Here is a 25,465-nt window from a genome sequence, read left to right on the forward strand (position 1 = left end):
TCTGAGATCATGACCTGAGCCGAAGGCAGCGGCTTAACCCACTGAGCCACCCAGGCGCCCGACTTTCAGCTTCTTAAGGGCATGATTGCCTCTGGAGTTGACACTTCCCAAGAAAAAGCTAGCAAAGGCTAGAAAATAAGGAATAATTAAGCCCCCTAGCGTAGGCCCACGAGGATAGGACAGTGGTTCCCAGAATGTGGCCCTGGACTCAGCAGCACCTGGGAACTTACTAGAAAGGCAAAGTCTCGAGCCCCACCTCAAAACTACTAAACCAGAAATTCTGGGGGAGGGACCCCAATCATCGATTTTCACAAGCCTCCAGGCGATTGTGATTGAGGCTAAAATGTGAGGAACTTCTGGGCTGGAGATTGCGAACCGGCTGTCAGGGGGCCAAGTTCTTGCACAGATGTGTTTTGTTTGCCTTCTGTCATCAGCTGGAGCTGAGCAGCAGCTGCCTCTGAAGAGCGGCTGTGCCCTTCTGAAGGGGTTACAGTCTTCGCTCTGCTGCTCCCTCCTGTGTCCCACCAGCTGGCCTCCCTCCCTTGGCTGCCCAGCCCCTGGCAGCGGGCATCTGGGTTTGCAGCCAGGGCTCTAGGTCAGGGTCTGACTCACACAGAGGGAGCTGCTCTGTTTCACCAGATCCTGAGTGTCACGGGGTTGGGAGAACGTCCTGGGACGCTGAGCTCCCTGGCCCAGCAGGCAATAGGAACAAGGAGGCCCGTACTCTAATTCCCAAAGCCAGCCGTCAGGTCCTACTGGTTTCACTTCGGGATTTGGTCTGAAGTGTTGTGAATTCCCAGCACATCACACACACCCACATTCCACTGTAAGTCCAAAAATACCTTCCACAGCCAAATTGAGATGATTTTTACATTCCCCACTACCTTGGATTATCTGCCTGGCTGCTCTGTGCCACCCTTGCCACTGGCCCAGCTGATGAGCAATGACTGGAAAAGGGATGGCTAACGTGGAGAGACAGAAGGGCCAGCAGTGGGCAGCTCAGCTGGGGGCGGGACTTTGCCTGCCCCAGAAGTCTACATCCAAGTGGGATCTAGGAAGGCTGGGAGGACCAGGGGCTGTGGTGTCTGGGGGATGGAGCAGGGGAGTGTGGAGCTGGGAGCTCTCAATGCTGAGGCTGGAACAGATAATCATGACTGAAAATGGACCCAGATCTCAGTATGAAGAGGGATGGAATGGGATGTGAGGAGGAAACTCTGGGCAGTGGGAGAGGGACCGAGTTGGGCTCAACCTTGGACACAAGGGTGTGGAGGAGACTCAGGAAGCTTCCCTGCTTTGTACCCCACCCCACCCCACCCCGGGGGCCAGACCAATGCTTCCTCCCTTCTGGAGAGAATACACCTCAATAGCAGCCCCATCTGGACACAGGAAATAGGCTAAGAGTACAGGCTTTGACATCCAAGGGATCTGAGGTCAGATCCCAGCTCAGCCACCTCCTGTGTGACTCTGGACAAGGGACCCAACCTCCCTGTTTTCTCACCTATCAAAGGTCTGGAAAGCCTATTTTATAGGCATATGGTGAGGATGAAATGCAATAACATTTGTGAAACCATTAGCATACTGTCATAGAATAAAGAACACAATACGCTTAGTTATAATTATAATTATCAGACAGCAGAAACCATGTCTTTTCACCGGAAACCCAGGTATTGAATTGGCAAAATGGCGTCATTGATGAGGAAAATGGATTCAGATGTAAGCATTAATTAATGAGCAGAAGATCGTGTAATTCTTAAAAGAGGGGTACTGCAAAGAAAGAGACAGTGTCCTTCCCTAATACTTGGGGCTCATGGCATTTATTAGGGCCCTTGATAAGTATTGGTTTGTGTAGCAAAAGAGATGCAAGAATGTCCTGTTAGTGGTGGGTGCCAGACACGGATGAAGTCACTAAGAGATGTTCATGTGACATGACCCCTCCCCTCCTTGAATCCAGCCTCTATGGAGTGGGGAGGATCTGTTTTGCCTAGACCTGGGGGTGATGGACAGATTTACCTCAGGTGTCCGCACAAACATTATTAACCTCAGGAAGATCCAACTTTGCCTGATTTCCCTCTGCCCTTTCTCACAAAGAAATGGTATGTCCCATTGTGTTTTGGCTTGGGGTTTGGGATACAAACAGCTCCTCTCTCTTCTAATCTAAAAGGGATAGTACTGGGGCACCTGGGTGGCTCAGTTGGTTAAGCATCTGACTCTTGATTTCAGCTCAGGTCATGATTTTAGAGTCCTGGGATCAGGCCCCGTGTTGGGTTCTGTGCTCAGCTGAGTCTTCTTGTCCTTCCCCCTCTGCTCCTCCCACCCAACCCCCTGCTCGCTCTCTCACTCTCTCTATCTCTAAGGTAAATAAATAAATAAAATATGTCAAAAGAAGTAAATAAAAGGGACAGTTCTGGGCTGGACCCCTCCAGCCACCCAGGCCACCACTAGATCACCCCCAGGATCACTATTCCTTCTGACTCAGGTTCTTGCTTCTGGGGAGACCAACCCTGAAAGAAAGGCCTGGAGTGGGGGATTAGCATCCATGCATTTCTGATTCTGTCCAGCTGTGTAAATGGCTTAGTGAAGACTAAAGCAGCCCGTAATTATAACAATTATAATGAGCAGGGAGAGCACGGATGCAGAAGTATAATCCAAATTAAACGGCAAAGGGGAGTTACACTATTCCCCCAAGGCTCTTTCAGCCCAAGGACTGTGCGAATCTGTGAGCCTAAACGTTCCTGGGGGGCCCATCCTGATAAGCGGGTGACATGGAGACCAATTGATGTTTGGATTTTTAGCTTTCCAGGAAAACATCCTGGAGCCTTGGAGAAGATTCATGAATTTCCTTGGAGGGAGGGAGGAATGGAGGAGAGCAAGACAGTTTAGAGGAAGAAGGTGCCCATACTGGCTCTGGTCAAGGTTCCAGCCCTGGAAGGGGTTGAGGGCTGGGCCTGGCCCACACTTTGTCTTACCAACAGGGTGAGGGGAAGAGCCCCAGACCAAAGTTTCATGCAGTTTGGTCTTGACCACAGCACACTCCTTCCCCCAGCTCCTGTCAGCCCTCCTCCTCAAAGCCTCCTAAGGGCTTGTTTTTGGGCAGATTCTCGAGAAGCAGAGTTTGAGCGGGTTGGGATTCCTGTGCAAGTGGTCAAAGGGCCCTTTTGAAGCACCTGCCAGGGTGTGAGGGAAGTTGGACAGAGCAGAGGACAAGGCCAGCTGAAGACGTGCTATCCGGGGAAGCCTGCCATTCCCCAGGGGGAGCTCTGGGGCATGAATTACAGACCAGAAGCTGGTGCACCCAGGACTGCGGGCTGGGCTTTCTACTTTGGTGATTGCCCACTCGTCTCCCAGACATAACTCCCGGAGGAGCCCGCCCTGGGCTCGGGGCCAGCCTCTCAAGAACGTTGCTGGGGGTGGGGGATGGGCACTCTGGCTGCGGAATGGGGGTCTGGGCAGGACGCCAACAGCACCTGCTACACAGCTATTCCAACCCCACACTCGTCCTCTCCTCTTTCTCTCTTGTGAAAAGCCACATTAATTAAACTCAAGAAGTTCCTCATGTATTTCTGAAAACCATATAGAGGTCATTTGTGGGGTGATTGGAAAGGGGGGGAGTCTTAGGTTCTTCTCTATCCTAAAGTCTGTAAGATTACACTCCACAGTGAATAATTATTGGGGTAATTCTTCCAAGACCAGTCATATGTAAAGGCTTATTCTAATAAATATTCTTATGATGAAATTTCATGCTGACTCGCTTCTCAAAAGGGCACTGTGAAACAGCTTTTTTATTATTGTTGTTGTTGTTATTCCCATTGCCCAAACTGCTGCTCCGAATGGCGAAGCGCTTTACTTGAGGTGACTCAGCTAGGCAAAATAGTTCATTTCTAACAGTAAAATTGCAGGTAACACTACAGACATCTGGGGACTCTTCTTTTTAGGAGAGCTCTTTCTTTAAAGGAACTCTTTAAATCCTCAACCTCTGAGTCCCACCCCACCCCCAAAGCATCAACCTCAAAGGAAAATATTTATCAATGGTCTTCAGTGTTCAAGACACTGGTAGTGTCTGGGGACTTTGAAAAGATTGTGTTATCTGCCTAATGGGCTTTCGGTCTAACCAGGGAGCCTGATACGTAACAAACAGGCAGGTTGGATCAAATGCCAAGTAAGAGGATAGGTGCACATCGTAGGAACTGGATGGGTCGGGGTGGGGGGGTGGTTTTCTGAAAGGGAGAGGTGTTCCAGGCTGGCCTTAGAGAAACATGGGTCTTGAATGAGCTAGATTCAAGCTAGCTGCTAAATATTCCCTTCCTGCCAGCTGGTTGTCACTGGGAGACCTCTGCCAAGCAGTGGCACATCCATCCGTTCCTCCATTCATTCGCAGAACACGTGCGTGTCAGCTGAGTTCCCACTACATGGCAGGCTCTGTGCTTGGCTCTGGGGAGGCAGGGAGGAGAGGGCTCCGCCTGAAGCTCACCATCTAATGCAGACACGGCCCACCCTGCTGTCATCTATCCAGTCCCTAATCTCCGGTCCTGAGCCGTCCAGGCTGTGAAATGCTCTGAACAGCAGTGTGTTCTTGATGTCACTCACCTCTAAATAAGCAAGGGATCAGTTTGTGACCTCCCTGAATACTTTTGGTGCAGGTAACAAAAACACCACCAAAATAACTTTAAACATAAGGACATAAGATTAGAGGTGACTGCAGCTGCTGGCCTTTGTCTCCTGGCTCAACATCATCAGGGTGTGCTGTAATTCTCTCAGCCTGTCTCTCATAGTGTCAAAATGGCTGCCATAGCTCAAGACATCACATTCAAGGAAGTCACCAAGGAGGGTGGCAGGACAGAAGGGGTTGGTGCCAGCTTACTCTATTCTCTTATAAGGAAAGCAGCACTTTCCCAAAATCTGTAGCTGACTTCTGCTTATTTCTCATTGACTGCAACGATACACAGAGCCATCCCTAACTGCATGAAAGTTGGGAAAGCATCTTACCTGGGGCTGGGAGCATTGCCACTCTGCAACATGGGGATGTTACTGAGAGTGGTGGGGGAATGAAAGTCATCCAGTGGGGAGGCAATCACAGGACGAGCTGTGAACTTCCTTGCACGAGCCTAGGCACTGAGCTTCCGCCCCTGCTCCTGCCAAAGAAATTTGTGGACTGATCTGAGTCCCACCTGCTGAATCGTAAACCTGCTTCTCCCTAGCCTGTCCTCTTTCCCTTTTGCACACATGGACCCTCACTTCTCCACCCTTCCCCCTGCCCCACTGCCAGCCACGACCTCCCATCCCATTCTCCACATCTGCCTTCTGCCCTCCTGCTTTCTGATTTGCTTTTTACCCACCATGAAGCCCCCTTGGGAAAGGGAAATGGGAGGGAGGATGAAAGAGGAGGGAAAGTGTTAATTAAACACCAGATGTTTAACTCTGTTAATTAATGGCTCTGTTACCCTGAGTGGCATCAGCCTTCTCTTATCTGTCTCCTTCACCCTCACTACCCTCTGTACCTGGAAAGCCCAGATTGGTGCAGGGGGCCTGAGACCAGCAGAGGGAAGATGGGGGAAAGTGGCCCAGGGTGACCCTGAGGGGGTGGTGCTCTTGTCCAGGAGGGGAGCATGGACATGCTGGAGTAGTGACACTGGGAACAGAGAGAAGGAATAGTGGGAGAGACTGAAGCCCTGAGGTCACAAACAGACATGTTCTGATTAACGCACATAGGGATTTCAAAAAAATGCAAGTAATTGCCAGTATTTAAACAATAAGGGAATTTCGCATGAATCCAGATGTATAGACTTTCTTTAGAAATGGACAGATGAGTCTACAGCCATACCACCCTGAATGTGCCTGATCTCGTCTGATCTTGGAAGCTAAGCGGGGTCGGGCCTGGTTAGTAACTTGGTGGGAGAAATGGACAGATTAAGGACCGTGTCCTGAGAAGGCAACAGTCAGCTGGAGAAGAGGGATCTGAGTCTCAGCGGTCCTGTCCATATGGGTTCCATGCCCTTCTGTCCTCTCCTGTCCCCTCCCCATCCACCTAACTCGTGTGCCCCTGCTGCCCCTGAGGACTTCTGGGTTTGGGATCTGCAGCAGAGTACAAGGGCCAGGATTTGACAGTGGACCAGACAGGGGAGGCAGGGGAGGTCTGGAAATGCTGAGATGTGAGTCAGGATACCTGGGGGCATCATAGTTCCATTGACAGAAATGGGGGACGTGGGAGGAGCAGGTGAAGGAAGAAAGGTGACAAGTGAATTTGGGGCAGGCTGCTGTAGACATGTCTGTGTGACTTGACGTGGAGACGGCCATGTGGTCTGGAGTTCAAAGAGAGGGGGTGAGATCTGGGGCACACACGGAGCTGGGGTACAAGTGAGAGCCCTGGCAGGAGCGAGTGGGGGCTGAGATCACCCTGGGAGCAGTCAGAGTGAGAGGAGAGGGAACGGGGAATGGAAACCTGGAGAAGCACACGTCTGGGAGAAAGAAGTAGAAATGAAAGTTAGGGCCAACATAAAGGTTGAGGAGGAACGTGGACAGTGTAATGACAGAGAAGTAGGAATGGTGTCCAAGATTTTGATGACCCTTCTTCTATGTTCTTTGCTTTAAAGCCCAAGGGCTATTTCCAGCAAGTTCTATGGCCCCAGGGAGGGAAATGGAACGAATGCCCTTATTCCTTCGAAGACGTGAAATCATCCATTTACGTCGTGGCAGTTTTGCCCTTTTGAGGCCATCCAGAGTCTTTAATAACTTTAGAAGGAAAGGCTTTTGTCCCTCATGGAAAGTTTCAGTGTCATCCCAGAGATGACCCCCGTAGGCAGTCAGCAGCCCCTTGTGCCTGTGCTCCTGAGAGGGATGCAAGCTTCTCTAACCAACACCGATGCACAACTCCTTGCCACCCTGAAAAAGTCTCTCATCTCTAAGGTGAGGCAGAAGGCGCGGGGCTGTGGAGTCCTTGAGGCATGGAGCCCTTCCCCAGCCTGTGGCCTGCCTTCCTCTCACCTCTCTACTGTCGGTGTGTGTGTACGTGTGTGGAAGGATGGCAGCTGGGCATGAGCACAAGGTGCGTGGCTTTCATGGGGGCCCAGGCTGGAGTCTGAGCCCCACCCTGTCCGGCAGAGGTTCGGTCCCGCTCCCTCTGACACCCCCTCTCCCCCCAGCACAGAAGGCAGCAGATGTTACTGGTCTCACTTCATTTCAATAGATTTACAAGCATGCCTTTATGTGTTACTGAAAAATTGGGTGTAAATCCTATTTTAAGAACACAGTGGAACTCATTACTTGAAGAACACATTGGAAAATCCTTTTGGGAAGTGAATAATAATCACCCTTTGGTACAACTTTTGCGCCAGTGTCTGAAGCGCAGTTCATGGAAGGTCTTTCCCATGATCTCCTCTTAGAATTTTGGGTCCGTCTTCCTTCCCACGGGACACGCTGTTCCCCCTCCCTGTACGTGCTGTCCCCCATCTGTAATACTCTCTCCCCACTGCCCCCCCAGGCTCTCACGTCATGCCCCCTGACCCTTCCCTCAGCAGTAGCCTCTTCCCCCCACGCCCCCACCCCCAGACTGTGTGACCATGACCTGCTGGTGATCCTTTACTGCTCTTCCTTCTTCCACAGATGTGTCTGGGGGGAGGGGAGAGGGTATCAGAAATGCTTGCCAGGTGTGAACAGTTGGGTGGAATACATAGGATGGGTGTGGTAGGCAGAAAAACGACCACCGAAGATATGCATGTCCTTATCCCTGGAACCTGTGAGTGTTACCAGAATGGCCATTGCGTCTGTGATTCGGCTAAGGACCTTGAGGTGGGGAGATGGTCCTGGATTACCCGGCAGGGCCCACTGTAATCACGAGGGTCCTTCAACGCGGAGACTTTTTCCCAGGTGTGATGGGGGGGGTAAATATGGGAGAATGGCTGGAGGGAGGCGGTGCTGCTGGCTCTGAAGATGGAAGGAATGTGGGCAGCCTCTAGAAGCCAGAAAAGGAAGGCAGTGGCTTCTCCCCTAGAGCCTCTGGAAGGGAATCCAGTCCTGACGACACCTTGATTTTAGCCCATTGAAACAGATGTCTGACTTCTCTGGAAGAGAATGGACGTGTTGTCTGAGGCCGCTCGGTTACAGCAGCAGCAGGAAGCGGATATGGTGACAACCCCACATTCTGTCGGGAAATCTGGCCACACACTGAGCCTCGTCTCTTTGGCCTGGCTCACCTCATGTTCATGGACTCACCCGAAATTCTCCCCTTTCACTGAGTGATTTCAGCTCGTTCCAGGCTCCGTCCCTTTGGATGCCCTGTGGCTCCCCTCCCTCTCCTGCTGCCCACACCTCATCCCTGAACCTCCCAACATCCCATACACCCAGCCAAGGTGTGGATGAACAAGAGGGGGCTCCCTTGGCCCTGGTCAGGGATCAGGGTGCTCTGCAGGAGGAAAAGGGAGGGGCTGGCAGGGGCCCACACTGAGGGAAGAGCAGAGAGAAGACCTGACCATTTGGGGGGCCTGTAGCCCATCTCCTGAGATCTGGTCCTCCTCGGCCCGGCGGATTTTAGGAGCTCTTTTTTTGTTTTTTAAATTGGGTCCACATACAAGAAGATAAAATGTACCATCTTAGCCACTTTGAAGCGTACGGCTCAGTAGTACCGGTACACTCACATTCCTGGGCAACCGGGACCAACAGTCTTCAGAACTCTTTCCTCTTGCAAACTGAAATTCTGTACCCAGGAAATAACAACCCCAGTACCCCGTCTTCCTGGCTCCTGGCAACACCCCCCTACTTTCTATGGCTATGAATTTGGTCATTCCAGGTACCTCATGTAAGGGAAATCATACGGTATTGGTCCTTTTGTGTCTGGCTTATTGTAATTCAGGGTCAGGCCCCCAGAGTTTATCCACGGGGCAGCAGGTGGCCGAATTTCCTTCCTTTTTAGGCCGAATCATAGTCCATTGTATTTAGTTTACCATTCGTCTGCCAGTGGACACTTAGGTTGCTTCCCCCTTTTGACTGATGTGGATAAGTCTGCTGTGAACATGGGGGCACAAATACCTTTTGGAGTTCCTGCTTTCAGCTTTTTGGGGGGGCGTATCCGAAGTGGAATGGCTGGATCAGATGGTGATTCTACTTTTAATTAATTGAGGGGGCGTCATACCGTTTTTCATAGCGGCTGCTCCATTCTGCATTCCCGCCAGCCCGTTTCAGCCGGTTTTCACGGTGCAGGCCAGTGCAGGCCATCAAGTACTCACACAGCTGTGCAGCCACCTGCACCCCCCATCTTTTTAGGAGCACTGGCTTTCTGGGTGTCGAACCTCGCTCGGGAGCGGGAACGGAAATGGGCCCTCCTTTGCAAAGGTTTATGTGGAGCCAGTGAATCTGTCATTGAAACCCCAAGGAAACCTGGGCCTTTCCCGGATTTGCTGTCTATTTTTGAGTTGTAGGCATGTTTTCAAATGCAGTTTTCATTTTATACAGCAACTGAATATCTGATAGCAAAATGTTTCCACGGGGAGAGCTTGCCCATGGGGAGGAGAGAAAGGCGGCTGTTCTAATGAATAGATAAGCTTGATTTGTGTTTGGCAACATCCTTAGCATTTAATTTCAGCAATTAAAGTAGGCAAGTCTGTTTTCCTTTTCTTTGCAAAAACAATAAAATATTACAGAATGTTTGGGGGGGAAGTCCCTATTCGTCGTCATACCACCTTCGTGGGACCCCCATCGCCATTCCTAATACTGATCTGTGCCAGGCATGAACCGAACATTTGTTCCCCTTCACTTGAGCTGCTCTGCAAATATGAGGCAGCGTCCTGGGTCTAACCTGTGCAGCCCCCTCCCACACCGGTTCTCTCCTCATGCGTTTGGCCCATCTGCCATCACACATGTGCCCTCTCCTACGGAGCTCGCTTGCTTTCCCAAGTGATGTGAACATTCCCTTTGTATTTTTGTTTTCAATTCTTACCTTGGGTGGATATCCTTTGTTCCCTGGAGCAAGCCAGGGATCCATGATTATAAAGACAGAATGGCCGTGGCTGTACGTTAGAGGGCTCTCATTTGCAAAAGATCACCGGAGCAGCCTGAGCCCTGGTGAGAAGCTCACGAGGCTCTGTCAAATAATACCTTTTTCCAGCATGATGTGCACTAAGACTGTGCAAAGGGCAGGCTCTGGAGCCCGACGGCCTGGGTTCTGATCTGGCTGACAGTTTGACCTTATGCAAGCTAGTTAATTGCTCTGTGCCTCAGTTTCCCCATCCATGAAATGGATATGATAATAGTATGTGCCCCCCGGGGGTTATTGTGTGGATTAAATGGCAAAACGAGCACAGAATACCACCTCATATATGGTAACACGGTCTCTGTTGTTGCTATTTATTTAGTCTTGGTTCCCCCACCACCTCCCTGCCCAGTCTTGAGCCAGACACTCTCCCTAAAGCCTCAGTCTTCTCATCTGTAAAATATGGGGTTGAACTAAATGATCTTCGAGAGCCCTTCCTGTTCAACTTTCTGTGCTTGCCTTTTTCCTTTTATCTTCCATCTGGGTTTAACTGCAACCGGGAGGGATATGGGTGGGACTGCAAGAAGGAGTACCCCTCCCTGATGGGGCAAATGCATTGCCTGGAGTTCGTGAGGAATAGACAGGGGAGAGGAGAACCCAACCAGGACCTGTCCTGGTCAAAGAGCCTAGAGCACCTTGCAAAGGCAGGGAATGAACTTGGTCCTGGAAAAGTGGGTGGGGGTGCTCACTCCCAGGTTCCAGAGCTGAAAAGTGCTGGGAAGTCTTTCTGAGCCTCTGTTCCTCCCCCACCTGGTCCCAACCTTCCCTCTGGGCCCCAGCTGTCCAGATGGTCTAAATGGGAAGAAAAGAGGAAAATCCGTATCCAATCTGCTCTATTCAGAGCAATGGGAAGGAATCTGCATCTCAATTTTATCTTTGTGCTGAGCTTGGCTAAGCTTTGCCCCCCAAGTGGTGAGTGATGGGTGGGTGGGAAGATGGCATTGGTGGCCCCCGTGGGGGAGTGAGGGGCGCCCCCACGCCTTCCCCTCCTTACCAAACCGCAGACAGAATGCATTCTTTCCTGCTCTGGGTATCCCCCTGTTTCCTCTTCTTTTCTTTCCTTCTCTTTCTCTCCCTTTTCCCCAGGCAGGCAGCCAAGTGGAGATTTTGAATGGTGGCAAGAAGGGAGGGGCTGGGAAGGAGGACCAACGGTGCACCCTTCCTGAAAGATCCTCAAGGGCTCCCGGGCTGAACATGAGGTGGGCACAAAAGGAAGAGTCTCGTTCTCTCCCACCCAGCCTGGCCCCTGGCAGTCCTGCAGTGCTGGGGGGGTGGGGGGTGGCTGTTAGCAACGTGGCTGAGGTCTGGACTCTGCCCTGTCTGTCAGCTCTGGAATTTCCTTTTCTGTAGCTGCTCAGGACCTGGAAAACTGGGTCCCACAGCCCCAACTCACAGGAGACTGATTTGCAGCAGGAAGTCAGTTTAATAATTTATAGCCAGAAAGTGCTCTCCCTCGTTGGGAAGCCAACTCAGGAAACCAAATGAAACTCTGAAGGCTGCCTGGAGAGAATGTGGAGTTAGGGCTCTGGAACGTGCCAGGAGGGCTGGGATCCGATCTCCTCGAGGTAGGATGGCGTGTGTGGGGTGGTCCAGACTTGGGCTTCTGCAGCAGACCGTCTGGAGTTCAAATCCCTCCTCTCTTATCCACTGGCACTGCGACCTTGGGCATGGTCCTCAGCCTTGCCAACCTCCACTTCCTTCTATCAACTGTGAAGGGTAATCCTTGAATGATAGCAAAGGCATCTCTCAGCGATCTTGTCAAATGGCCATGAAATCTTGCAGGGAAAGAACTTAGCACTGTACCTGGCATTTCTCAGTACATAGCAGCCTTGTTTATGTAAGCCCTCATCCTCCGGGTCATAGGTTGTCTTTTCCTTTCTGATTCCACCCTTTTTACCAATCAAAAGAAAAGGGTCCCCGGTCTCTCTGGAGAGGACCCCCGGCAACAGCAACATGAGTGGTCTCCATTGCTGCCTTGATTCTGCTCTGGGACACAGAGCCTTTCCCACCTCGTCCCCCAGTCCCTCCCTGCTTCTGTCCAGGACCATCACTTGCATTTGAGCTGGGGTGTCTTCTGCAGGGTGCAAGTGAGGCCTGAGATCCACCGTGCTCTGGGTGTGGGGCTGGGGTCTCTTGGAGCAAGAGGCGCCCACTTCCATTCTCTGAGCTGCCCAGCAGGCCAGCGGCCAGCTCTGACCCATTGCTCTTGCTGCCACCGCCACCCGATTTCCCAAAGCACAGATCTGACCACATCCTTCCGCTGCCCCAACCACCAACTAGTCCTCCTTTCAGCAGAAGGAGCCCTCCTGATGTTGTAGGTTTTTGTGAAAGTTTGCCATGATTTGGCCTCAGTCTTTCTCTCCAGACTCAGTGTGCCCTGCCCGGTTCTCCAGCCTCTCTAGCTCATGTGAGGATGGTCCAGGGCTGAGGGCTGTTTGCCATTCCGTCCTTCTGGAATGCTCTTTGCCCCTGATGGCCCGGGAAGCTCCCCACTTCTCTCCTTCAAGGAGTGCTCCCTTCTACAGGAGGCATCTTAGACCTCCAGCCCCTGGCCTTCCTCTCTCTTCCCTTTCTCAGGACACCTTGCACCTCTCTGCAGACCCCCCTCGTAACCTCCCTTCCTGCTCATTCTCCACTCAGGCCTCCCTCTCCTTTGTAGGACTGTCATCTGCAAGACACTGGGACGGACCCCCTTGTCTGTCCCCGTACTGAATGGCTTGGTAAATGAAGATGGTCTCCCGTATGATGTTCAGCTTCTCGCCACCGCAAGAAGGCCTGGGGAGTTAGTCATGCAGCAAACAGTGGGGGCCACTTTGGGTTCTATGGGAGGGTGGGATTCGTGTGCCCTCTCTCTGTCTCTCGCTCTCACCCACACACACACTCCGCCCCTGCCTCCCTCATCCTTTGCCCCAGAGAGAAGAGCAAAGGTCCTTTTGTCACTGGGCCGCCCAACAGCTCTGGCCCTGGTCCTCTGCCCTTCCCTTGCTTTCCTGCCCTTGCACTCAGCAATCCCCGCCCCCCAACCCCGTTGTTGCTAATCCTCCTCCCACTGTCTGTGCTGGGAAAATGAGCCCGGGAGAAGTCCCACGGAAGGGGAGGAGTCCTCAAGAGGGTGCCTGTGTGGGTGTTCGTTCTCTCTCACACACAAGCACATGCATCACACGCCTCCCAGCATCATTAGAGTGACCCCATCTCGAGGACCGCAGGGAATTGGGGCAGCAGCAGGAGAGAAGGCTGTAGAAGCTCTGGCCCATGATTCAGGAAAATGCTTTCCTTATCACTGACAGTTTCCCAAAATAGCAAGAGTCGGCTGGTGCTACGGTTCTCTCTTCCCCACTCCTCGAGAACCCTGCCACAGTGCCAGTGACATGTGGTTCTGGGGCAGGACGGAGTGCAGGGTTTCTGGGTCCCCTTACCTGTCCGAGCCCGGGCCCTGGGCTGCTGTGTCTGTCTAGTGATATATTGGCCCTGGGAAAATGGTCTACTCTCCTTTATTGTACTGTGAGCTCCTTGAAGACAGGGACCATGCTTTTGTCTGTCTCTTGCTTCCCCTGTCTGTCCAGACACCTGCATATAGCAGGTGTTCAACTAATGCTCAGGCAAGTGTGGTATAAGTGAACGAATGGCTATACGTGAGAAGACCCTTCAGTAACTAGTAAGGGTTTTATGTGTATGAATACACTCATACAAGGGGATTTCATAAAGGGCCGATGCTGTGCCAGACTTACTTCTCAGGCAGGGAACTATAAGCCCCATTTTACAGGTGACAAAACCGCCAATCTCCACAGGCCTGGTGGCCTCCTGAGCTCAGGACTACAGCCCTCCAGAAGATGGCGGGGAGTGGGGGGAGACCTCTGTTATGCACTGCCTGCGGAGAAATTCCCAGATTATTTCAATGTCAGGTGAGACAAATGTACTAGAAATAGAAATTTCTGTTTGTCTGAGGCATATCTGGTTACAGGAATGAAAACCTGAACTGTATGAGATAGGAACTGTATGGGATAGGTGATCCCCGAGACCTGAAGAACAAGGGCTTCAACGGATGGGGAGTGAGTTATTCAACAACAACAACAACAATAAGAATAGCCAACCCCCGTGCTCTGTACTTTAGGGCAGGTGTGGTTCTAGGGAGGGGCAGAGAGAATTTTCAGCAGGCTTCATGCCCAGCGCCAAGCGAAATGCGGGGCTCAATCCCACGACCCTGAGATCAGGATATGGGCCAAAATCAGGAGTCAGACACTTAACCCACTGAGCCAACCAGGTGACCGGAGCCGTTTTAAGCCTCATCCAATCTTCACAACCCCTCTCCGAGTCAAGTGCCACGAGCATCCCCATGTCACAGACAAGGGAACAGGCACAGAAGTGTGATGGGCAAACATCACAGCATGAGGTTTGGATGGGGGCAGACCAAAGCCGACTGATTCTGTCACCCTCCCAGGTCCCACCTACCCTCCTGCACCACCATCCATATCACGCGGCTCAGGGAAGCCAATGTGGCACCGTCCGTCCCGGCTGTAGGCCCAGTGGGGAGATGGAAACCCTCCTCGCATGGTTCAGCAGAGGCCCCACTGATGGCTTCCTCACGCATCGCCCCGGCCATCCCTGTCTGGTTTGGTCCGCTGGCAGAGGCTTTGAGCAGGGCACCTTGCCCGCAATGCCCACCAGTGCATAGGCTCCTTTAGGAAGGAGGAGGAAAGCATGCACACGCAGAGTCGATAGTGTGAGGCAACTCCGGGTCTGACATGACTCTGGCTGACTTAAGCAAACATGGAAGATTCTATTACAGGGATTGGGAAGTAGGCTTATGCCTCATGGAAGTAGGAAGTATCAGACTTCAGGAAATCTATTAGCATTCCAGAGAGTCTCTGTTGTCTGTCTCCCGCCAGGGCTGGACATCTTTAGATGGCCATCTCATCGGCTACCCCACTTATCTCATCATGTGACAGGGGGAAGACAGACACCCCACAGGGCCCATGTTGCTCTTCTCCCTTTCCTCCACAAAGACTGACTTGACCCTGGGGTGGGATGGGGGTCATACTCCCAAATCGCCACGGGAGAGCATCTGATTGGTCTGTTTTGACCACATGACTATCTTCCGTGCGTTGGGGTATGGTGGGTGGGGATGGGTGTATGCAAGGCTGGCCCCGGGGCTACCCCCTTGACCTGTGGATGGAGGGGAGATAATTTCCAAAGAGGGACCCTCAGGGGTTGGAAATCCACCCCCTCAACACACACACACACAAGTGTCTTACACTCTGCTCACGAAGACCAGTCTTGTAGGGCTCAGTGATGTGGGGATGGACCACCTTTCTCCTTTATTCGGGATGGCATCCTCGACTTCGGCTGACATTCACAAGGCTGCAAATCCTGGCTTATCAGGCTCTCTGCCGTGACCAGCAGCACTCCACACGCTGGCCCTATTCCTCGCTGTCTTGCTCATTCTGTCTCTCTTTTGCACCCCTCTTGGGGTCTGCTGGCTTTCTTACCAAGGGCAGAGGAGGTCCTTGAAGGTGATGCCAAAAGAGGCCTGTGCATGTGTCCCCACGGGATCCCTGAAGTCAGCTCCTTGGCCCGAACTTGCATTCATCAGAATAAAGGCTTTTCCTGTCTCCTCCCTGATTAGCGTTCAGTCTGTCTCCCTCTGGGGGCCTGTCTGGTCTGTGTGCAGTGTGCATGGCTCTCTCTTCCTCTCTTCCTCCTCCCTCATTTGAGTGGAGCTGATCTGAAATCAGGGTCCTGCCCCCCACCCACTCTTCCCCGCCCACATTCCTGTGCGCCATTCCCTTCCTGTCTCAAACAGCCGCAGCGCTGGGCGGTGCGGGGCGCCCAAGGTGGACCAGGTTGATATTAATCTAGTAATTATTGATTCAGGAGGGACTTGGAGGACATATTTACATAGAAGCCATGATGTGACTGGAACTTCTGCTGTGGAAATTGGGTACTTTAAGGCCTGTGGCCTGGAGGAAAGATGGGGCCAAGGGACCTTGGGGAACAATGAGGGGAGGGCCGTTGCCATAGCATCTCAGGGGAGGGGCTGAGAGAGGCAAAGCCCCAGCTAAGGTCTGAAAAGATGGTATTTTGCTCTGTGTCGAGTATCACCCCTGAGATGTTGTTATCAGTCAGTATCCCCCCAGGAAACAGATGGCACACTTAGGTCGGGACATGGGAGGGCAGTTTAATAAAGGAACTATCTATGAAGTTCTGGGAAGGGGTTGGGAGCCTTATGGGACTGCTCATTGGGCTCTACCCTGCAGCTGGTTATCAGGAAGTAGCCCTGGCCCCAGGCCAAGGGAGGAAGGGCGAGCCAGGTAACTGTTGAAACCTGGGGGCTTAACCCTGACCTTCTGGGGGGAAGGGGTGCAGCCACTCACCCTGCTCCCTCCCTTCTCCCTCCTTCCTCCCATCTCTCCCAGTGCCTCCATTGACCAAACAGAGGGAAGGAGTCCCCTGTTGCAGTCTAGGCACTGAGTGGGGAGGAGGGGACGGAGTAGAGAGACAAATAGAAAGCATCTAGCACAAGCGTCAAAGGACAAGAGGAAATTCTGTAGCAGTGCTCAGCCCTGTGCAGCAGGAAAGACCCCATTCAGCTCTCAGGAATGATGCCATGCCAGTGGCCATGTGAAAATCACTCCAGGGGGTATGCCTGGACCAAACCTCCCACCCGGTGGGTTTCCTCAAGAGGGATGGCCAGCTCTCCTGGGGAGGAACAGAGAGTCCCATGTTTGCCACTGAGGCTCAGGGGACCACGGAGGTGCTCTAGGGACCAATGCCCCGTGGGATGTGCGGGATGGGCCAGGGTAAGGGAGAAGGGTCTCTGCTGAGTGCAGAGTCCACAGAGTCACCAGTGGATTTCCTACAAAACTCAAAGCAACACAATGTCAGGTGTTAGCCCATCTCACACGTGTGTGCCGAAACAGGCAGGAAGAAAATCACCCTGCTCTCATTTTCTAGACCAAGAGTAAAGCAACGTCAATAGGAAGGGAAGAAATAGGAGGGGTTGGGAGCAAAGGGTCTTAGAGTGGGAAGGACCCCCAGGGATCTCTAGTCCCTGCAGAAGTTGGGTCGGAGTCCCCTTTGGGATCACTCACCTGCCGGACCCAGGACCCCACCCCCACTGCAGGTGATTCTGATTTGCTCCCACCTCCAGCCAGGAATCCCTGACCTGGTGCAACCTTATATTTCCCAGGTAAGGATGTGACTCCAAGGAGGGGTCACAGGTGAGGGATGTGCTGTCACCTAGGCTTGGTGACAGGGAAGGAGAAAGGTGGGAGCTGATTCAGAGGTTCTGAGTCAGACTCCAGAGGAACTGCTGTGCTCCCCCACTTTAGAAGTTTTAGGGAACTAAACTAGCTTTTAAACGGTCTTTAAATTTTTTATGGAATGGGTAATATTAAACATATTTAATAATCAAAAGCGAAAATAACATAAACAGGTGTATGTTGAGAAGCCTCTATCGTGATTTTTCTGCTTATAGTTAACCAGCTTTACAATTAGTTTGGGTTTATTTATGTTAATGCTAATACAAACATATATAAATATATAGTCTCATTTCTACCTTCTTTTTTTTTTTGCACGCAAAGTTGCATACTATTACACTGTTCTGGTTTGTGGGTTTTGTTTTCTTCACTTAATATACATGGAGATTTCTCCCTACCAAAATCTAGAGAAAAATCACCATTCTTTTCCAGAGCTGCATAGTATTCCATCACAAATATATGCTGTATCTTATTTAAGTGGTGTCCAGTGGCTAGATAGTTGGTCGTGTCCCCATCTTCTGTTATTTTGAAGAATGCCCCATGGGATCAACTTGTACATGAATCACTTCGCATATATACAGGTGCCTCTTTAGTCTATTTCTGCCTCTCCATGATCTCTGGTGAAGGAGCAGGTTTTACATTTCAATTTACAATCTGTCGCAGATGGGTACTTATATAAAATTCAATAAAAGTGAATTACTGGAGAAGTGAATTGACAAAAAAAAAATAATAAAACTAGGAAAGATACAAGCCCCCAAATTTTATTAGATCCAACGGACATAAAAATCACTGTGTCGCATTACCATAAAGTTTTTTCAGCACTCCCTCTCAAGTTTCTGCGTTTATCTTACCCCAAAGTCGTTGCAGGTTATGGGTGGTCACTGCTCCATGGACCACACTTCGAGTAGCACGGGTTAAGACTCCCAGAAATCAGGTCGAAGAGTTCACACCTCTGCCGTTTGGCCAGATTCCTGTCCCTGGTGGTTGTCCTGTTCAGCGCCGTGGTTTCTACGAGCACCCCCTTTCCCACAGCCTCGCCGAAAGTGCCGTCTCACTTGGATTTTTTCTAAAGTGATAGGTGAACAGTGCTTACCTCTGCTAAGTCTTAATTTGCTTTGCTCTCATTATTTTTTTAAAGATTTTATCCATTCATTTGAGAGAGAAAGAAGGACGAAGAGGGCACAAGCAAGGGGAGAGACAGAGGGAGAAACAGACTCCCCGCTGAGCAGGGAACCCAGCCTGGGGCTTGATCCCAGGACCCTGGGATCATGACCTGAGCTGAAGGCAGAGGCTTAACCATCTGAGCCACCCAGACACCCCTGCATCGCTCTTATTATGAGTGAAAGTAGGGTCATTCATATTTTTAAGCCCTGTTTGTATTTATATTCTTGGCCCATTTTTCCAAAGGATTGTTGATCTTTTCCCTTTGGATCCCCAGGAATTATTTATGTATTAGGAATATTAGCCCTTTGTCTGTATTGCAAATAGTTTTTCCTGCTTGTCACTTGCCTTTTTGATTTTGCTTGGTGTTCACTTTTGGGGAAAAGGGGCCATGCAGAAGTTTGGGGTTTTATGTAGTTAAATTTGTTGATCTTTTCTTTAACAGCTTTTGGATTTTGAGTCATGGTTCTCTATTCCAAAGTTATAAAGAATTCTGCCCACATTTTCTTCTAGTATTTTTATGATTTTATTCTTAACGACTAAATCTTGTATCCAGTTGGAATTTTTCCTAGTACAAGGTGTGGATTATAGATCCCAATTTATCTTTTTACGAATGGTTACCCTCTTGTCCCCGCTCCACTTATTAAAACCCCTAGATACCACCTTTATCATGAAAACTAATTTTAAGCCGTTTGGGATCATAATAGAAAAAGCTCTGTAATTTGTCAGTTTTATCCAGAATACCATTACAAGGGAAATTAGCTCTCAAGATATGATCTATTAACTTTGTGTTACAAGGGCGAGGTAAACTGTAAGTCACATAAGTAAAATACAAATTTATTTACACCAACAAACAAACAGAGCCTGGGGGGGACGGCTCACAACCTTGGAGAAAGCAGGAAGAAGTGGGCGCTGCTGAGGAAGCACTGGTGAGATTCAGTATATTTGCCTTGCAGATCTTCTCCGCCTGCTTCCGGGAGCTAGGACTGCGGAGGGGCCCACCATGGTGTTCCCGGGACCCCTGGCTATTACCCTGTTGCCGCCTAGCCTCACACTGCTGGTGTTCCAGCTGTCCAGCTCCCAGGATGTCGCCCCTGAGCCCAGCAGTGAGCCGCAGCTCTGCAGCCTGAGGGAACATCCCACTGTGGCCTTTGCAGGTGAGAACCACTTCCCACTCTGTCCTGTTTCGAGATGCCTGGTTCTAGAAGGACTTAGGTCTGGACTCGGCAGGGTCTCCAGCTCTCAGAAGTCCTGGATGTCCCCCCTTGGGGATAGAAGTAAGAAGGATGGGCAGCCATGGGCTGGAGGGCTCTGATTTGAGTCTCCGGACTGTTTATTTAAGCGTTCATCCATGTTCACCAGGAGGAGGAGGCCCCATTTCTCTGGGATCCCTGTTAGAAGCAGGGGTGTGTGTGCCCTGGTTGGAGTGGGCAAGGGTTCTTTGGCCATCTCAGTTCTAGCTCTTCTGGAAGCATGAGCTCTGTTTCATAGCTCCCCTGGGAGGCAGAATGAAGATAACTCACTGCCTAGGAAGTGCTGGAGCTCTCTGGAAGCTTCCTGCTGCTCTAAGACAGTTGCAGGGACTCCTGTCTTTGGGGCCCTGGGAACCCACAGGGACAGGGGGCTTGATGACTAATAACTCCCTTTGTCTGTCAAGGGAGGGCATGAGATGTCCTATTACAGTGTTTCGCAGACCGGGATTTGTGAATCGCTGGACATTTTCTGAGGAGTCTATAAATTCTCAGTAAAAGTTTCTAAAATGAATATACATGTATTCAACGATAATCTAAATCCCAAACAAAACACAAATACCAGAACATCCCGGATGTCCTCCCATAACCTGGTGGCCAGTGTGGGGCTCCCCGGTGGGGCCACGATCACATCGACCCTTCCAGAACCGTCACCTGCATGGCAGCTCATGCTGGAATCTGCGGATGTAGCTTGAAGGGGTCCCCAGGTTCATAAGTCTAATAAACAAACACCCGCCCTATTTCCACATCACAATGACCCTAACAGGGAGGCAGGGCAAGGATGGTCGATCTCCTTTAACAACTTGGAACACTGAAAAAAATAAAATAAAATTAAGATGTTAAAAAAAGAAACCAATTCAATCTTCTCCAACTTAAAAAAAAAACAACAACAACAAATGGGAGGGCTGAGGTATAGTGCTTTGGAGAGCTTTGTCTGAGGCAGGACTTAAGGGTGGGCTTCCAAGGGCTCTTCCAGCCCCCATGAGCGGGTGACCGGAGCTCGGCAGGAGGATGAGAAGCCGTCCTTTGGGATTCCACACAGCTAGTCAAGGGGGGCAAGATGGAAACTAGAGCGGAAAAATAAATGCAAGAGTCTGAGGCTGGCATGGGATTTGGGGGGTGGGATGGGTTGGGGGGGTGGCAAAGTGGGGGAGGCTGGGGTGGTTTAGAAGTGCGGGATTCCCAGCTGTGGGCTGGCTCCTGTCTGGGGGAGGAGAATCTGCAGCTGTCTTCTCAGTGCTGTCTTGTTTGAGCTGGGATCCAAGGCTTTGAAGGCTTAAGTGGATTAAAGTAAATTAGCAGTGTCTTTAAGCCTACAAAACACGCGTACACTCTCAGACTTCTGATGGCTCCGAGTTCTGGTACCCGTCACTGAAGGGAAGGACCAAGTAGGGGACAGAAAGGGTGGGATTCCGAGGGCTGTCCTCTTGTTGGATGCCCTGTGGCAGCTCCTGATGGACCATTTCCTCTCAGGGGGCCTTGCTGGGGGACATAGTTGGCCTGACTAATTCTGGCGGCAGGGACAATGGAAGGAGAGCATGGGAATTCCTGGCCCCCCCCAACCCCCACCAGGCTGGTCTATACCTGTACTGGAGCCAACTGGGGATGGAGTGGTAGAAGATGTGTTCCTCGAGTCCCTGGCTTCCTTGTCACCCCCCCCTTTTTTTTTTCCTTGACACCATTTTTAATCTGCAGGTGTATATCACTTGAATGAAACTAACTTTCCACCTACCCTCTTTCTGAATGGAGAAATGAGGTTCCAGCTGACACAGAGTAACTAAGAAATCCCCTTCCCCCCAGCAAGCCGAGATGGTCCATCATCTAGACTGACAGCCCAGGAGAGAAGCATCTTGTCTGCTTCTCCCACCCACACCCACCCCCTACCCCGCTTCCCCCAACCTTCCTGGCCTTCCCTCCACCCACTCAGTTCTCTACTCTGAAGACTTTGTTTATCCATTCACCAAATTTTTTATTGAGCCCTACTTGACACCAGGGGCAGAGCTGGGTGCTGTGGGACATCAGGGGAGTGAGAGTCCCCTTTGGGTACTCGAATACCTCTTATTCCTTACAGGTCACTCCCTTTGGTTCCCTAGAGCTATTGGTCCTGGACCAGGACTGGATATTTCATCTCCTCACATCTTTTAGAACTGCTGAGCACACACAAGGGACTCAACTCATGTTGGGTGACTGACTGTGTTCTGGGTGATGCCATGTTCCAGAGAAGTTGCCACACAACCAAGCCCAGTGCCAACCCCCAGCTCCCAGGATCCCCTCAGATGTTACATTTTATTTCTGACTGATCAGTAGGCTTCCAGCCCTGTAGCTGTGAGTTCCCTTCTCCCCTGACACCTGGCTGATCTGTGAGTAACCCCTAAATGCCCTAGAGGAACTGCCAGTTGCAGAACCTGACAGGCATTTTTCCATTTCGTAAGGTTAAATTTTCTCCTACGGGTTTCTTTTAAGGGGGGCCCACATGTGTTTGTCTTTGGCCTGCACATCCTTCCTTCTGCCAGAGCATGGAATTTCTAGGAGGCAGGGAGAAGCCAGTATGGAGTTAACACTGACAGTGGTTAATCCACAAAGTGGGTAATTGAATTGACTATAATTAAAATCACAGGCGCGTCATGGAGAATGTCATTTTTCTCTTAAAGTCACCGTCCAAAGCCTTCACTGCACACGGAGCTCAGAACGTGCTTGGTATTTTAAAGACAGCCTTCCCTCTGGTCCTGTTTGCCTGTTTAATAAGAGGAAGCTGGCTCCCTTCCCGAGACAGCTCCCCCAGGATCATCGTGCTGCCCCCGCCGCATCTCTCTCCCCTCGCCTCTTTCCCCTTGCCCTTGTCAGGGGGTCCCTCTGGGGCCGGGGGAGAGGGACAGAAACTGGAAGGGGCTGCCACACTCCACTCCTATCGCTGCCCCTTCCTCCCGCTGCCAGCCACCCCCCTCCTGCTCTGTATTGTCTTCCCCTCCCCGGCCCCCCACCCCAGGAAAGGGCCTGGTGGAGACCAGGCTGAGAAGTCCCCAGACAGAGTTCTTCTGGCTTGCTGCACACCAATCACACTACCTCCTCCCCTGTTCGGCTGCCCACACCTGGAGGATCCCCATCGGAGGGGAAGAGGAGAACTGAATGAAGTGTGAGCCAGTTGCTACTGTTGGGGAGCATGCAGTCTGATGGGGACAGGCAAGCCCCTCGTATTCCCCCCCCACTGCATACACAGAAAACAGATGTGAGCACATTTAGAGCAACAAAAACATACAGTGTGAGTAAATCAGACAAGGTAGAGAGAATATGGAACAAAATAAACTCAGGGTGGGGAGATTACAATCCAGGAAGTCTTCCTGGAAGAGGAGGACCCTTAGCTTAGTCTCTAAGGTAGTATACTATCTGCCAGGATTTTTGAGGGTGGCCCTGAGGTCTACTAAGAACCCAGCCCACCGGACTCCCAGTCTACTCCTTACACCGGTATTGCTCAGATGGCGTTGCAAATTTATGACGATCCTGGCTAACCTGCAGTCACCTGCTGAGGGCCGAGGCAGACACAAGGGGTTTGCTACATTTTGCTGCAGAGTTTCTTTCTTCCTCTTTTTTTTTTTTTTTTAATCGTGCATATCACAGTTTTCTGAAAAACATCCAGCTCACAAAACCTCGAGTTCTCCAGGGAGCGATTAAGTGTTTGCCTATCGTGCAGAAATGAAGGGCTGCTTTTACTCTGTAGTGAAGGATAATGAGCAATGATTTATTTCCCCTGGATTACACACACATACACACACACACTCTCTCTCTCTCTCCTCTGGACCTTCTGTGAGCCAGTTGCTAATGCACTGCGGGGAGACAGCACAGGGTCTCACATTTCCCTCCTCATCTTCATCCCCATTGACATAAAAGTTCTCTGCCCCATGGCTTGCTCATTGTTGGCCAGGTCCCTCCCCCCACCCCATGAGGCCAGGGCTAAGGGAAGCTGTTAAGGGACTGTGGACCTGGATAGGAGAAGGGGCTCTCCAGTGGGAGGGTAAGATGGAAGTTGAGCTAGGCACTGTGCCCCAGGCATACCCTCCTCCGATGACTGCCCATCAATCCAGAGGGCTGTGAATTCTCTGCCCAACCCCCAATCCCCTGGTGGGCTTTGGCCTTCCTTGGAGACAGGACTCAAGACTGACCACACACGTCCCCATTATTCCCACTTCCGTGGACTCTTGTCCGAAAACTTGATTCTTCGTATACAGAAGGGAGTGAATTACTCATGCATTCACTAGACTCCTTTCAGGCTCTGGGCAGAGCCTACAGATCTAAGAAGCAAGATCCTCCCTACCTCCCAGAGAAAACAACGGGACTAGACTCCAAACAAGATGGGGGCTTTGATGGCAGTAAAGTAGAGACCTTACTCTGGCTTGGAGGAGTCAGGGAAGTCTTCTCAGAGGAGGTGCAATGGCAATGCGGGTGAATAGGACTGTTCCATTGAGGAAGCACAGAGGGGCAAAGGTCTGCAGGCTTCTGTGAGAGAGATCTGCGCAGTGTTCTAGTTTAGTGTGGTTGGGGTGGTTGTTTGAGGGGGATGTAAAAAAAGATGAAGCATCATTCTCTCGGTGGGTCACTAAATAGTTAATGTACCTGGCATTCAAACCAGGAAGGAAGACAGGGAGTGCAGAACCCAAAGGCCTTCCCAGGAATTGCAACTTTTCCTTGGGGCAACTGGGAGCTAGTAAAGGGTTCTAAGGGGTCGACTGGCACGAGTGGAAGCCGGGCTAGAGAGGATGCTCTTGGCACCAGTCCAGGCAAGAGACCCTGGTAGCTTGGCATGGGAGTGGGGTATGGAGGGCAAGAGGGATGGATTTCTTAGAGGTGGAACAGTCGGGATTTGTGAGTGTTTTTAAGTGCTGGGGAGGGTCTAACGGGAGTCAAGGATAATTATAGTTTTCCCTTTGGATGGCTAGGGGTTAGGGGAGCCCTTCTCCAAACTAGGGAACACAGCAGGAACAATGACAACACCCCCACTCCCTGTCCCCCAGCTGGCTGCTCACGGAGGGGGTAGGTGGAACCGAGGTCTTGGTAGTGCCCCTGCTTCATTGCTCCCTGACCTCATGCTGACTTTAGCTCTTCCATTCTGGGGGTGGATGCTGGTATGGCAGTAACCAGAATGGTTGCCTCTCCCTCCACCAGATCTGAAGCCATGGGTCTTTAACTTCACCTACCCTGGAGCCCGGGATTTCTCCCAGCTTGCCCTGGATCCCTCCAGGAACCAGCTCATCGTGGGAGCCAGGTAAGGGGGTGTAGGAGGGCTGGTGCCACCAGTGGCGGTGTGCTTAGAACTGGGTAGAGGGAATGTTATTTGGGATGAGCCCACTATGGGCAGACCCTCTCTTGGGCCCAGGTTCCTTTTCTGTAACTGAATGTCTGTCTCCCACAAAAGGAAGCATTAGTTGAAGCAAGGTGGGGGGCAGCAGAGGTGGGAGGTGACCTCTAGATCTCCAGATCTCAGCAAGCCATATTCCTTCATGGTTGGTAGTTACCAAGAGCAGAATACCTGCCGGCCACCTTCTACCCTCTGTCCCTACCCTGCTGCCAGGATTGCCCTGTCCATGTCCTCCCTGGGAGCTCCCTGCAGAAAAGGTGCCCAGGAGCCCCCTGCTGGCTGGCCGGCTGCCTGCACCTGGGATGCGGGACTTGGGCCGCTGGCGTCTCCTGTGAAGCCCTTCACTTCCCTCTGTGCTGCTCAACTTGCTGAACTGTTTCGGCTCCACAGAGGACTTGTGGCCGCAGTATGGAGTAGAACAGAAGGACAC

At 51.3% G+C, this 25,465-nt stretch overlaps 1 protein-coding gene across 2 annotated transcripts in view; it reads left to right on the top strand.

Moving 5' to 3' along the window:
• Positions 1–25,465, top strand: part of SEMA5B (semaphorin 5B) — a 113,708-nt gene that overhangs the window by 56,559 nt on the left and 31,684 nt on the right. For both annotated transcript variants that reach the window (XM_044252204.1, XM_044252202.1), the window contains exons 2-3: positions 19,392–19,592; positions 24,843–24,942. In XM_044252204.1, the coding sequence (XP_044108139.1) occupies positions 19,439–19,592; positions 24,843–24,942 (254 nt within the window). In that variant the 5' untranslated portion in view covers positions 19,392–19,438. The remainder of the gene's footprint in view (positions 1–19,391; positions 19,593–24,842; positions 24,943–25,465) is intronic.

The sequence above is a fragment of the Neovison vison genome, chromosome 6 (genome assembly GCF_020171115.1).
Source record: "Neovison vison isolate M4711 chromosome 6, ASM_NN_V1, whole genome shotgun sequence".
NCBI lineage: Eukaryota > Metazoa > Chordata > Mammalia > Carnivora > Mustelidae > Neogale > Neogale vison.